Source organism: Thamnophis sirtalis, unplaced genomic scaffold (genome assembly GCF_051295495.1).
Source record: "Thamnophis sirtalis isolate CommonGarterSnake01/CBP01778 unplaced genomic scaffold, rThaSir2_p1.2 scaffold_1, whole genome shotgun sequence".
NCBI lineage: Eukaryota > Metazoa > Chordata > Lepidosauria > Squamata > Natricidae > Thamnophis > Thamnophis sirtalis.
In genome coordinates this window covers 126,763,662-126,778,781 of record NW_028261381.1, presented here as the reverse complement: position 1 = coordinate 126,778,781, position 15,120 = coordinate 126,763,662, and the positions used below count along the sequence as shown (strand labels likewise).

Here is a 15,120-nt window from a genome sequence, read left to right as displayed (position 1 = left end):
ACTGCAATTTTTGTACCTACTACAGCAATCAGGTTAACTGGTGAAGCAAAGTGTACTGCCAGGTTTTGCTTTATTTGTTTTGTAAGAGAATATTCTGTTCAGAGAGGCTGGAAATTTAAGTTATGCTATTCAAAATAAAAGTGCAATGCATGAATTTCCACACCACTAACTCATTCCAAAACTGATGCAATACAGTGATAAGAGTATCTGAACATGCTCTTCAGCTCGTCCTTCTGCCATGTTGATCACAGTTTTACTGCTGGGTCGGAAAGACAAGGTGCAAAGCTCAGGTATGTTGTGTTGTGCCCTTTTATTTTAATATTAAAATTCCCTCTTCCCTGGAATTTCCTGAAACTTCCAAGCTCATCAGAACAGGAAGTCTGTATCAAACGTATCAGTGTAAGGAGAAAAATCAAAGAAATGTATTGCTGGTCAGATAACCTGTGCTATCAAGTAGGAAGAATGTTGTTGCTTAAATGTTAATGAAGTAGAGTTCACCCATCATTTCACAAAAGCCATCAGAACATTTTGTTATTGTTGTTACCATAGATTCAACTACTGTAAATTTCCTTCTTGAGACTACTGTAAATTACAGGTAGTGCTTGACTTACAACAGTTTGTTTAGTGACCGTTCAAAGTTACAACGGCACTAAAAAGTGACATGACTGTTTTTCAGAGTTACATCCCCATGATCATGTGTTCAAAATTCGGATGCTTGACAACTGGTTCGTGCTTAAGACCGTTGTTGTGCCCCAAGGTCATGTGATCACCGTTTGTGACCTGACAAGAAAAGTCAATAGAGAATCCAGATTCACTTAACAACCAGGACACTAACAACTGAAGTGATTCACTTAACAATTGGGGTGAGAAAAGTCATAAAATGGGGCAAACTCACTTAACAAATGTCTCACTTAACAACATAAATGTTGGGCTTAATTGTGGCTGTAAGTTGAGGACTATGTAGTGTACTGTTGTCATTTTCCATATGACTTGAACTTTGCTACTCTTAGCCTCAATACCATCTTTAGACAGTGAAACCTATAACCTTGATGGCAAACCTATGGCATGCATGTCGGAAGTGGCACACAGAGGTGTCTCTCTGGGCACGCAAGCCATGGCCCATTGCTCTTCTGGATTCTGGCGCACTGGCCACCTGGTCTTTACATGCACGGGAGCGCCGGAAACCAGAAGAGCAGCCGCCCAGTTCCCGTGTGTGTGCTGGGAACACCATGTTCTGGTTTCCGACATGCACATGTGCCTCAAGGAGCTGGTCTTTGCACCCATGTGTGCCAGAAACCGGAAGACCAGGTGGTTGGCGTGCATGTGTGTGCTGGAAACTGGAAGATTATCTTCCCAATGCACACACATGCACTGGTTGGCTGCTCTTCCAGTTTCCGGCATGTGCATGCACCTGTGCACACTCCCATTTCAGCACTCAGTACTGAAAAGATTTGCCAACACTGCCTCATAAGGTTAATGGTACAAAAGAATGCTGGGTTTCACCTGCTGCGTTTCTATTTTTCTTTTTTGTGCTTTCCTGCATTATTTGATGTTTCAAAACACCATCTTCCTGAGGAAGTATTTATTACAGCTCAATGTACAGAAAGTCCTTGACTTAAGACCACAATAGAGAAAAGCCATAAAATGGGGAAAAATTCACTTAACAAATGTCTCACTTAACAGAAATTTTGGGCTAATTTTTTTCGTACCTCGAAGACTACCTGTATAAGGTTAAATAGGTACTTGAAGAAAATGTTCTGGTAATAAAGGCACATCAATATTGTCTGCTGTGCTGCAACTAAAGGCAACTCATGGAATGAAGTTGTATGGCTGGAATTACTAGTGATGCTGGATAATGCATAATAAGTGGTTTGATTGCAGATCTGTTTCTTTCATTGAACTCTTTTCAATGGATTTGGCCTGCACAGTGGCTCCATTAAAATGCATTGGTTGTCCTGAGTCATTTGCTGCCAGTGTTTAGCTTCTGAAAACCTTTAGCTTAATTCACAAGGTTAGAAATGCTTCTTTGTTTGGACAAACATGGGCATCTTGCCCTGTCTTTTTCACAAATATGATAACCAGATTACTTGAGGGTCATTCAAAAAAAGGCCTCCGTTTTTTTGGCCTTGTCAAATCAGCATGGAGCAGCATATTGTTAAGGTTAAGGTTTCCCTTTGCATGTTCAGCATATCCCTTTCACCTAGAATAAAGAAAACTTTCACCAAGCTTAAGAAATGTAAGAACAAAATTAAAGTGCAGTTGCCAAGGATGAATTTGGGAAAAAGTTTTTCCTCATAACTGGCTGGATTTGTACCAGAAATTAATTTATAGTCAACATTCACAAATGACTGAATTAACCTACTTGCCTAAGCAAGAATCTATTATCTTATAAATTAGTAATACTGACTAGGTTTGCCAAAACATTGAGTCAACCACATTGTAACCCAGCATATTGTGCTTATCCATTTATGATTTATTATGGCAAGTTCAGTTACAGGTTGGTTCATTTATTTGACTGTGTTTGTAAACCAACCTCTTTGATTCTGGCCAGTGTACATAAGCAAAACAGCAATGGACTATATAAAAAATTAAAAATAAGTAATTAAAATTCTTATATTCACCATAAGAATATCATTAAATAATTAGAAAACAAATAATACACCCTATAAGCTATTCTAAGGCCGGTGGCCAATTAAAGCAAGATCATTTTGAGCATTTCCCTGAATGCAAGAATGGTTATGAGTTCTCCTCCAGGGTAAGCATATTTCTTAAAGTAGGATTAGAATGTTACTGTTTTAAAAGAGGGCTACTGTATACATTAAGAGTCAGTTTCATATAGTGTAGTATTAAGCATGAAGCTGGAAACCAGGAGTCATGAATTCTAATCCTGCCTTATGCATTTATGAAAGAAATGTCGTCCTGGGTTCAGCTTCAAGTGGGGAAAAAGACACTGGAGACATGGAGGCTGCTTGGAAAGATGGTTTATTGGTGGACAGGACCACATGGCTTGAGGCCTGAACAGAAAAGGTGATCACATGCTTCAATGTTGGTGGAGAAAAGAGAAGGAAGGACTGAGATGCTGAATCCCTGGTTTTATGCCCTCTCTGGCCTTTGATCTTGAGCTTGTATTCTGATTAGTTGTCAGACTCCCATGGGCCCATGCAGGGGCAACTCTCTAGGCTGCGTTTTGAATCCAGGTTTGGTTGAGTTCTCAGATGCCATGTGGTGAGTTGGGTAAAGTGTCAATATTATCATGCTTTAATCCCATCCCCCCTGTAGCTGAAGTGGAGAAGTCTTTGTTATGTAAAGGGACTAGCTTGGCCTTCTTAATGGCCCATTGACAAAGTGGGGATGGGCAGGAAGCTACAGGCAGCTATTCTGTCTTTTAAAACATGTTTCTTTCTTTTCACATCCAGAGAAATATTCTGCCTTTTCAATATTTCCTAGGATATTTCATTTTTCTTGGAGAGGGCTGGATGATAACTTCCTACAATGCATGAACCTAGAAAAGTGATTGGGTTAAGATCTCTCTCTCTCTCTCAGTCCTAAGAAGGAGGCATTGCCAAACCACTTCTCAAAATCTTGTCAAGAAAACTACAGGGACTTGTCCAGGCTGGTACTAGGAGTCAAAAACTGATTTGAAGATAAAGGCAAAAGCATTCATCATTCATGTTGTTGGAAACATGGAAACCAGAAAAGCTGTATAAAGTTTGCACAAAAAGTTACTGTGCACCTTGCACACACTTATCCTTCCTTGGCAAAGAAATATTAGGCTGTGAGCCTATGGCCTTTCAAAAATAACCCCCATTAACCTTACTACAGAGTAAAGGTATGCAGTATTATCAGGCTATATTGTTACACTATCTTAGGAGTGATCCCGGTTGAGGACAATCGAATTTACATTGAATTGAGAGAATTATTATGTATTTATTCATAATGCTGCAATAGTTAGTAATTTGCAGACTGTCATTAATCCTAAAAACAAGAAAATTGGCAAAAATCTTGATAGACATGTTTAATAGAAAAACGTTCTGAATAGAGTTTTTTTAAGCAATTGCACGAATTTTAGGGGAAAACAAAGCAACTGCAAAGACAATCTTCAAGTGGATAATGCTGGAGGGAAAGAAACAAGACTCGCGTTAACTTAACAGCCGATAAACAGCATTCTCCAATTACTTCCGCCCTACTGTCCTTGCCTTCACGTCTGACCACGTGACTCAATCTCCGCCTTCATCCTTGTTTTCGATCTTGGCGAAGCCGCCTCTTCAGTGCCGCGGACCAATTGGCGTTTGGCGTGACGAAGCTTTACGATACGTTTCCACCAATAGCGACGCGAAAGAAATGATGAAGATGGCGGCACTCGCGGCGCTCGGTAGTTTTAGGGCGCTGAGCTCTTGCAGGCGGAGCAGGTGGGATTTTTTTTATTTATTTGTGCGAGGAGTTAGTATGTTAACTGCAGCGCTCCTTCCAGCCTTGATATGATGGGGGTGGAGGAACAGGATTAATTTGTTTTTCAATATTTTCATCGTGTAGGCAAGCAGCCTTTCCAGTTCGAGAGTCATAATAGCTTGTTCTTAAGCAGTCGAAAGGACAGCCCTAGGAAGGATTTGGGCATTTTTGTCCCTGCTTATGAACCCCATTGGTCTGGCTTTTCATTTCAATAGGGAACCTTAGGGCGAGGGGGAATCTCAGGCTTAGAAACAGTTCTTGCTTCTTAATAGAGTTATATTAGATAGATAGAATATAATATATAATATAATAATTATTTATATGTACAGTGAGATGGGTTGAAATTAATAGATGTAAAATCCATAAAGCTTGAACTCTTTAGCTGCATCTTCTTGAAGACCCACACTTTTATAGTGCAATGTATATGTTCTGCTATGTACAAAATTGAATAAGTAGTGTTTTATAGCGTTCCAAGTCTTTAGATCACTACTCTGTATTAATTAAAGTGGGGTGAAATGTAAATGCAGTAAGATCTGAAAGATACTAAAAGAAACCAGTTCTCCTGTAACTTTAGACAAAAATATTAACCCAGTTGTAATTAATTGCTTATTTTACATACTGCCAATTCAATGCTTTGAAACGTTAAGCTATTGTTAGGTTAACATAGTCATAGCCAAATGCAAAATTGTTAGCCTCTTCTTATTTTGCAGATTTTTTTAAATTAACAATAGTGTCATTCATAGAATTGTACTTTCAGTACAATGTTTCATTTTTTCCAGCTATATAAAACTTTGTTTCAGATCTGTTTCTATGCTTGTCGATTTTTAAAATGAAGTGAAATGAATTGTAATGCTTTTAATTTCAACTAGACAACATACATTAGAAATGTTAAATCTATGGCTGAAAGGACTGACTCACAGGAAGGCTATACAGGTAGTCCTTACTTACAACAGTTTATTTAGTACATTCAGTTACAACAGCACTGGAAAAAGTGACTTATTTTTCACACAATCATTCTCATGTGATCAAAATTCAGAGGTTTGGCAACTGTCTCATATTTAAGACAGTTACAATGTCCCAAAGTCATGTGATCTCCTTTTGAGGCCTTCTTACAAGTCAATGGGGAAGCCCAATTTTCTTAATAACCATGTTAGTACCTTAACAACTGCAATGATTTACAACTGGCAAGAAAGGTCCTAATATAGGAGAAAATTGACTTAACAAATGTTTCGATTAGCAACAGAAATTTTGGGCTTTATTGTGATCTTAAGTTGAGGTCCACCTGTACACTGAGCTGTAATAACACATCTTCACGAAGATGATGTTCAATCAAATAGTGCAAGGAAGAACACAAAAGATTTAATAAAAATTGAAACCCAGCATTCTTTCGCACTATTAACCTTATAGGTTTCACTGTCTGAAGATGGTATTGAGGCTAAGAGTAGCAAAATTCAAATCATATGGTAAATGACAGTAGCATACTACAGGTAGTCCTCGACTTACAACCACAATGAATGCCAAACTTTCTGTTGTTAAGTGAAACACTTGTTAAGTTAGTTTTTCCCCATTTTATGATTTTTCTCGCCACAGTTGTTAAGTGAATCACTGCAGTTGTTAAGTTAGCAACATGGTTATTAAGTGATTGTGGTTTCCCTATTGACTTTGCTTGTCAGAAGGTTGCAAATGGTGATCACATGACCTTGGGACACAGTGGTCTTAAGTATGAACCAGTTGTCAAGCATCTGCATTTTGATCACATGATCATGGGCAGGTTGCCAAAATTGTAACTATGGAAAACGGTCATAAGTCACAATTTTCAGTAAAGTTGAACAGTCATTAAACAAACTGTTGTAAGTCAAGGACTACCTGTAGAAGAAATAATTGTAGATTGTTGTTTGGTTTTTGATGTATCTGAGGTTGTCCAATGAGAGAGAACAGATTTTTAAAAAACCACTGCTCATTTCAGTTAACAGTATACCATTCTCTCTGTAATGTTCATAGGTAGCTATTTTATTTCAGGAAAACTTAAAATTGTGATGAAATTATTATAGGCCACAGCTTGTCCTATTACAGATATTGCTACAATAATTTTTATAGCTGTTGAAAAAAAAGATAGCTATGACTTCCCCCAAGGTTATTTACAAAGCAAATAAGTTTACCAATACTTAGTTCATAAAAAGCCTTTGTTGTGGAATAAATATAGGAAGAACAGCACAGAATGAAATGCATAAAATTAATCTCCCCTAGGGTATACATAACCCTTAAAGAGTTATTCCCAAACCTGGTGATGTTTAATAGTGCTTGAATATCATATCATTGAACATAGCTGTTTAGACTTTAAATATATATTCAGAGTACAGTTACAGCAGTTAATTTCTTTTACACAAAGGGAAAAATCTTTTTCCCTTTCCTATTAAGTAAATGGCTAGCAAACAAGGAATTCATATCATTAGCTTTCCTTCCTACCTTCTTTTTCACATAGAAAGGCATACAACCTCCCACAATTTAACAGCATTTGTTATATCATCCAAGGAAGGAACTTATTTTACATCAGAACAGTGGAAATGACACTTGCATCTGATGTTCAGGATCCAAGTAAATTAAAAAAAAAACTATAGCAATATTAGAAATATAAAATGAAAAATGTAGGCTCTAACTGTATTTTGAATTCTACTGCACTGAAAAGAGTTGGAGATCATTGGTTTTCTTTTTTTCCTTGCACACTTTCCCCCTTTTTCTTCTGATCTTTATTTTCATTTGTATTTTATATTACAATAAATGCTAATTAAAATTCTGAGAAAAGGATGCAAGTATAAAAGGATGAGGTTTGCATCACAATAAATGGGAATCATGCTTTTATCCGATGTCTATGCATCAAAATGGTGTCACGGAGGCTTTTTAAGGGTCTACAATTTTAGTATTTAGGCCATAGTTCTCGCCATTCTAGTCTCTGCATGCTAGCTGACCCTGAGGTTTCGAGCTTCTTGTTTATATTTGTCTTATCTCCTTTCTTCATGACTTTTGTACTGTCATCAATTTTTGTATTATCAGTCTAATTTTTATTTTTTTCTCTAACAAGGACATTCCATTCTTATCTTTTCCATGTAGCTGTTCTCTTGCTATCTGGCAGTTAATGAGAAGTCCATTCTGTGCCATGAAAAACAGAGCTTGTATGTCAAGGATAAGAACACAGTGGATAGCATCCTCTGCCTCTGGAGAAACCCAAACTTATTCTAGTAATGGGCAGATCTATCTCAGTGAGAGCTGCGTGAAGGTATGATTCCCTGGATGTCCCTAGACCTACGTAGCCATTGGATGCCTCCAGGAGTACAGTGCAGTACAGTGCTGATTGTTATGCCCACATAATGCACCATTTTATGAATCTGTCATAGAGAAATATAGATGTAAAAGTATGTTTGACTCAGTTCAGAGGTATGCAATATTTACATTTGAAAACAGCAAGGATTATTTGGATTTTCACAGGGACATTGGTCCTTAACATCTTAATAGGATAATATTCTGAGACAGCTGAAGCTCAGAAAGTAATGTATTTAGGTAATAGGAATATTTATTTTTCTGAGCTGCCCCCTCTCACCCCACCATAGACACTGATCCATAAGGAATAGCCAGTAAATATATTCCTAAGTCACATCCAGAGTGTTCTTACCCACCTCGGATGCTGAATTAAAAGCCTCTGCAGCATAGCCACAATATAAATTGTGTATATAACTATATGAAACTGGTGTGATTATGTGTAACTGGGGTGACTGCAATTTGTAGTTATTTTCAATCTCTAAAGGACAAAAGTTTCAAAACATTTGTTTTAGCAGAGGACAAGAAAAAGAAAGTTAAATATAATGCAGCTGGTCCTTGGCTTACGACCACACTTGAGCCCAAAATGTATGTTGCTAAGCAAGATAGTTAAGTGAGTTTTTTCCCATTTTATGACCTTCGTTACCAGTTGTTAAGTTACCACTACGATGGTTGTTAAATGAATCTGGCTTCCCCATTTACTTTGCCTGTCAGAAGGTTGTAAACTGTGGTCACATGAACCTGGGACACTGTAACTGTTATAAATAGGAGTCAACTGCAAGCATTTGAATTTTAGTCACATGACCATGGGGATCAGTGGAGGGTTCTGGACCCTGTCGCAACCAGTACGCTGTGACAGGACCGGGCATCCACCACGTGCATGCTGCGCACGCATGTGTACCCACTGCCCTGTGACGCTCCAGCTGCTCAGCGGAGCATTGCGCAGGTGCTGTATGCTGCATGTGTGTGCGCAAGTGGCCCAGTTGGCTCAAATATAGGTAAGGAACGCGGGCGGGTAAGCCCTCCAAAGCAATGTTCCAGCAGGCACTGATACTGCCCGTACTGGGGTGTACCTGCTGGAACCCACCACTGATGGGGATTCCGCAATGCTTATAATGGTGAAAAATGGCTGTAAGTCACTTCTTTAGTGCCTTGATTGTAAATCAAGGACTTCCTGTACTGCATGCTTAAGAATAAAGAGACATCTTGTTACACTTTGATAAATCAAAGAATACTTTGAGGAAGTATAACCTTCAAGGTTGACTAGTGTTCTGACCTATGCTTCCCAAGAGCAACACCTTGTCCCTACAAAAACCCTTTTATTAATTTACTATGAATTCTGCTCATTCACATCCAGTAAAGTATTTCAAGGGAGGATTTACAGTTACAGACCTTATCTGGCTTGGAGAGCTGACAGGCCAAATCTGCAAAACTTGGCAAGGAGTGTCGGAGAGTCATGAACCAATTAAGCAAACTAATTGTCTCCTGCAAACTCCATTCCCTTTCGCTCCTCTTTTATTTCCTCTGGGAGGGGCCATTCATCATCCACCTCTTACTCTCAAGTTGCCCCCTGTTCTTTAGCTGTTCCCTTCGTCTGGCAACTCTGTGCATTCGCTCACTGAGAACAAGCTCTAGCTGTTCATCTGCCTCACTGATGTCTGACTCTGAAGGCAGCTGATAACTGGCATACGGCTTTGCCCCCCTCTTTGCCTTCGACACAGAGCCCTCATCAGAGCCTTCCCCAGACCAGGACTGGCCCATGTTTCTTCCCAACCTCCTCACGTCTGAATCTGCTACCAGCTCTGCTTGCTATTGGCAGGTCACAACTAGTTTGGTGTAAGAATAAATGTTTATTGCATGGTATAACTATAAGCCATACACTTGTTTTACTGTGCTTTCTCAAACAAAATCCCTTGACATATGTGAATAAACTACAATAAGCCTTGTTCATTTTATCCTAATTGCTTTAACTACCACACAGGTTTGATTCAACTGATCAAACAGAGGACAAAGTTTGGTTTGGTTTTAGTTCAAGGCAACAAAGGGTTATAAAAGTTGATTCTGCTATTTAGTTCTACCTTGAGACTTTCACTTACTAGATGAGGCACATAGAATATGTGGCGGAAAAAAAATGCTGCCTGTCTGATTGGCATAATTTTGCTGTGCATTCTGTACCTGAACTCTGTTTTTGTGCTCACCATTCCTTTGAAGCCATTAATAGTTTAATTTAAATGGATAGTAAGCATTGTTCACAAATGTTTGCATTTCTGTATTGACAGAGGCTGTTGGAGATTGCAGAAGGCTCTGAGTGTCTCAGGTTGCAGGTAGAAGGAGGTGGTTGTTCAGGTTTCCAATACAAATTTTCCTTGGATACAGTTGTCAATTCTGATGACAGGTGAGCACATAGATTAAACTGCCTGTGACAGATGAGAGAATTGTAGAACAAAGAAGGATGGTGGTTGAATAACAGTTCCTTTGCCCCCAAATTCATATTTTACTGTTCCCTGCTGTTGGACACATAATCATTTCTAGGATTTTTAGCAAAATACATTTAATTATGGGAAGGGGAAAGTATTGGACCTGAATACACCAGAGCCAAGTCCTTACACAAATGTGGAGCACTCTTGGGTGACTTTGAGCCAGTCGTTCTTTCTCAGCCTATTCTACTTCATAGAGAACTGATGAATAAAATCGGATAGAGGAGACTCAATTTAAGATGTTTTGAGCTCTCTCTTCACCACTCTAGTCAGGTAGCCTTTATATTACTATAAAATATTCATTTCTAAACATGTATCTCTAGATGACTCAAAACCAGGGGTGAAATTCAGCAGGTTCTAGAGAACCTGTAGCGGACATTTTTAGTAGTTCGGAGAACCAGCATATGCCACCTCTGGCTGGCCCCAGAGTGGGGTTGGAATGGGGATTTTGCAGTATACTTCCCCTGCCACACCCACCAAACCACGGCCACAAAACCGGTAGTAAAAAAAATGAATTTCACCACTGCCCAAAACAATTAAAAATAACACAACAATAAATTGTAAACAAAATTTAGGGTAATTGGACAAGATTCCTAAAAGATTTCCAGCCTCCCCTGAAGGTTTTGTTTACACATGAACCGGAGTTTAAAACTACTGCTAAAGTATTTTGGATTGGTGCAAATGCAATGACATATTGTCTGTGCTCCTTTTCCAGAGTTTTTGAGAAAGGCGGTGCCAGAGTGATTGTGGACTTGGACAGCTTAAGCTTTGTGAAAGGAGCAATGGTGGACTTCAACCAGGAGCTAATTCGCAGCTCATTCCAAGTAGTGAACAATCCACAGGCAGAACAAGGTTGTTCTTGTGGATCATCTTTCTCAGTTAAACTCTGATCGAACTATTCCAGGTGGATTGAATGATGAAGAAAAGTTCCTTTTATTGTTGTTTTTCCTGTTCTCCAATTCAGCGGAATAACTGGTTTAGTCTGTGATACTGCATGATGAAAGAAAGTATCTTAGCCAAGACTTAGTCAAGAACTGATTTATCCAAGCCTGAATGTAAAATGAATTAATCTCATTTGGTATCTGTGAGTCTTTGCTTTAGAGGACAGATCTAAGCAATCAGCTTCTGCTGTGATGCCATGAACTATTTATTTATTAAAATATTTTCTGATTTTTTAATTTTATTTTAAAACCTTCCAGTTGTTTACAGTGCTATATAATGAGATTTGTGTGAATGTGGTTTGCATAGTCAAGGAAGGTTTCTATATAAACTGAGGCTGAGCATACAACAATAAATAGACATGCCTGCATGGAAAAATCACCAGGGTTTTGATGAAGGGGCAGGAGAGGTTCTCTGCATAATATAGTTTGCTCCAATTCTTGATTACAATAAAACAAGCATTTCCTCGCCCGCTCCCTTGACTAGTTAGCCAGCTCTTGTATTTATTATCTGGATTTATTAAGAGAATTTGGCAACAGCGTATAGTTTTTCTTTTATCCTAGAACAGTGATGGCGAACCTATGGCATGCGTGCCACAGGTGGCACGCGTAGCCATTTGTCACGGCACATGCGCCAGCCAGCTGAGTTCATCCTTTTTTAAAGCCATTTTTCGCCCTCCCCAGGCTCCAGAGGCTTTATAGGAGCCTGGGGAGGGCGAAAAGAGCCCCCCCTCCCCCCCGGAGGCCCTCTGGAGGCTTCATGAGCTTCCCTGAAGCCTCCGGATCGCAGAAAAACGGCCCTATGGGCAAACCGGAAGTTTGGGAATTGACTTCCGGTTTGCTCAGAGGGTCGTTTTGACTGCTCCGGGGGCTTCAGGGAAACCTCCTGAATGTCCCTGAAGCCTCTGGAGGGCATCCGGGGGGGATGGGGGAAGCCCTACATGGTATTGGACCTGGATACTTGAGAGACCGCCTCCTGCCAATTACCTCCCTGAGGCCTATAAGATCGCACAGATTAGGCCTCCTCCGGATTCCATCTGCCGGTCAATGTCGGCTGGCGACCTCCCGGGGGAGGGTCTTCTCTGTTGCTGCTTCGGCCCTACGGAACGGTCTCCCTGTGGAGATCCGGACCCTTACTACCCTTCCGGCCTTCCGCAAAGCGACCAAGACCTGGCTGTTCCGGCAGGCCTGGGGCTGTTGAATTTGTCCAGCCCCATCCTAAGTTGTGAATGTTGTGATCTTTTAATGTTGTCTTGTTTTTGTATGTCCTTCCCTTCCCCTTTTTTACTTGTAAGCCGCCCTGAGTATCTTTGAGAGTGGGCGGCATACAAATTAATGAAATGAAATGAAATGAAATGGAAGTTGTTTTTGCCCTCCCCAGGCTCCTATAAAACCTCTGGAGCCTGGGGAGGGCGAAAAAAGTATGCAAAAAATGTGGGGGGGGGGAGCGCCTGTAGTGCATGCATGTCCACTGGGGGGGGGGTTGCACATTGCATTATGGGTGCGGCACACACGACCCCCCTGTGCTCCCCCCACTTATGCCACGCAAGCCAAAACAGGTTCGCCATCGCTGTCCTAGAACTTTGAAAGATGGGGGAATTGTTTTGGATGATCTCATTCTGAGGCATCCCTTCTGTTGATTTTTTTTTTCCTCAGAAGAGCCTTCTTACAACACAGGGAGAATCCTTTCTGCTGTTGCTATGCATTTTTTTTAAAGTTTCTACTCCAAAACCAGTTTGGTATAGAACAGCCAGACCCCCCAGCGCCCTGTTTTTGGTTCCAGGATGCCTCCCTGAAGCCCACACCCACACGTGGGTGACACCCCTCCCCTGCATGCCTGCGCACTCATCTGCCCGCAGAGACCCGAAAATCAGCTGGCCAATGGAAGGCACACGCAAATGCGCAGTAGAGCTGACCTGGGCAACGACTCGCGTGCCTGCAGAGATGGCTCTGCATGCCACCTAGGCATACCATAGGTTCGTTATCATGGGTATAGAGTGTAAGGCACCAGCCTAGAAACCAGGAGACCATGGGTTCTAGTCCTATCTTAGGCAAAAAGTATGCTGGGTGACCTCGGGCCAGTCATGCCTTCTCAGCCCAAGAAGTAGGCAGTGGCAAAGCACTTATCTTGCCAAGACAAGTCAGAAAGACAGTTAGCAGAAGTCAATACTGACTTTTGAGTGCAGGTGCGTACACACACACACACACACACACACACACACACAAGCACACACTTCAAAACAGCAGGAAACAATTTCACCTATTTCGAAATATTCACTTACATTTTCTTTTGTTTTGCTTTTTAGTATGTCTCATTTTTTTATCAGCATGCAGAAAGCAGATACCATTATGCAAAGAGCAGATTGTATGATAAATTTTCTGATGCATCTGTCCAAATAATTTAATGAAGGTATTAAATACTTACTTGAAACATAATCTCTTTTAAGGGAAATTAGGGTTTTAAAAAGTATTGAAGGGGGAGAATCTAGATAAAGAATTGGTCTGCTGTGCTTCCATAGTGAATTTGGAAAAAAAATGCTGCTAACTCCTTTTTCTGAAAGGTTTGGGGATGAGTATGTTAATTTCCCCCAGTCAAGGAAAATTAAATGAACCAGATTTTGATTTGCATAATAGTACTTGAGATATTTCTACAAGAGCATGGAGGAGGGTACGTTTCTTCCTCAGTGCTCTGGTTTAATGTCCCAGGAGATCCAAATATACATATTACCTGCTCAATTATTGCAAGGCTTCACTAGAGGGCAGCCTTACCCTTTGTGATACAAATGGACAAAGAGCACTAAGGAAATGTGCTATTACTGGTTTTTTGGGTGAAAAGTAGTAGAGAAATGTTGCATTGTTTAGATAATGTCTTAACAAGGAAAATCTCAGATACTTCTTCATCTACTGCAACATGAAAAAAGCCTTGTCTGGTGCTTGCTTAAAAGGTGACTGTGGTATCCCAAAAAGCAAACTATGGAGCTAAAATTACTACATATGTTAAATATCAGAAAAGTAACCTGGAGGCAAATTATGCTAGTTATTATCAAAAAAAGCACTAAGGATGGGTTGTTTTTTTTAAAGAAAAGAAGCTTTGATTTTAACATTCCCGAATTGTCTGAGTGCAGTAAAGAGTTGTTTTTGTTTCTAAGGCATTTCTACACCTGTAAATATTTGATACTATTCCATTTACTAAATGGAAAGAAAAAAAACGGGCAGGATAATGTTTAAATTATATTGAAAATCCATGATTTTAATTAGATTTGCTGAGCTCAAAATGTAAAAAACAGACATGACATCAACTTTATAGTGATACTTTGTGCAGATATAGACTGATGCAAATGTACACACCGAAGGTGAGTAAAAAAGCAATAGATCTAATAAAATGTGCGGTAGACCTTCAAAAGGTTATGACTCTCAGAGTAATTAGAAGTGAATTCACGTGCTATTGTTTAATTCAGGTAGCTAACAAATTGATTTCTGAACGTACTCGGAGATTTCCTAATTTTCAATTCTAGATACCGTTTGCATTTTGTTCTGGTTAAAAGTATCATGAAATATTTTACATGTTTTTATGCATGTGCTCATGTGTACACATACACACACACAACTTTTTCTATGTACCATAATCTGTGACAATCGCATGCCCTTTTTATAATTTAAATACACTTCAGTAAAAGAGATGCGTCTGCAATCTTCATGCTTTAAAAGGGTGTAGTGACCCCGAGGAATAGATTTTCAAGTTGTGCCTTTAGAATATTCTCAGGTTGGTTTTGGTTCAAATGTTATTGAAGTTTAAAGACACTATTACTTATTCAGGTATAATGGTCTCTTTGATTTAAAAATATCTTAACCCCTTCTTTGGCCTGTAAATCCAAAGGAAAAAATGTGTCTGTTCTTGCTACTACATTCAACATAGAGTTGAGCAGCCCAGAGCAAAAGCAAAT

The 15,120-nt window shown here is 39.7% G+C and overlaps 1 protein-coding gene across 1 annotated transcript; it reads left to right on the top strand.

The window, feature by feature from the left end:
* Positions 1-4,313: 4,313 nt before the first annotated feature.
* On the top strand, positions 4,314-11,555 carry ISCA2 (iron-sulfur cluster assembly 2). The gene is made up of 4 exons (XM_087726325.1): positions 4,314-4,409; positions 7,558-7,723; positions 10,041-10,156; positions 10,954-11,555. Exons 1-4 carry the CDS (start codon positions 4,342-4,344, stop codon positions 11,126-11,128), a joined length of 525 nt encoding a protein of 174 aa, XP_087582451.1. The 5' UTR covers positions 4,314-4,341; the 3' UTR covers positions 11,129-11,555.
* Positions 11,556-15,120: the final 3,565 nt, after the last annotated feature.

Excerpts from the sequence above, each read along its gene's own strand:
- ISCA2 (XM_087726325.1), top strand. The coding sequence starts at position 4,342 with ATGATGAAGATGGCGGCACTCGCGGCGCTCGGTAGTTTTAGGGCGCTG. Across the intron at positions 7,724-10,040 it reads TCAGTGAGAGCTGCGTGAAG|AGGCTGTTGGAGATTGCAGA; the intron begins GTATGATTCCCT and ends CTGTATTGACAG. Across the intron at positions 10,157-10,953 it reads GTTGTCAATTCTGATGACAG|AGTTTTTGAGAAAGGCGGTG; the intron begins GTGAGCACATAG and ends CTCCTTTTCCAG.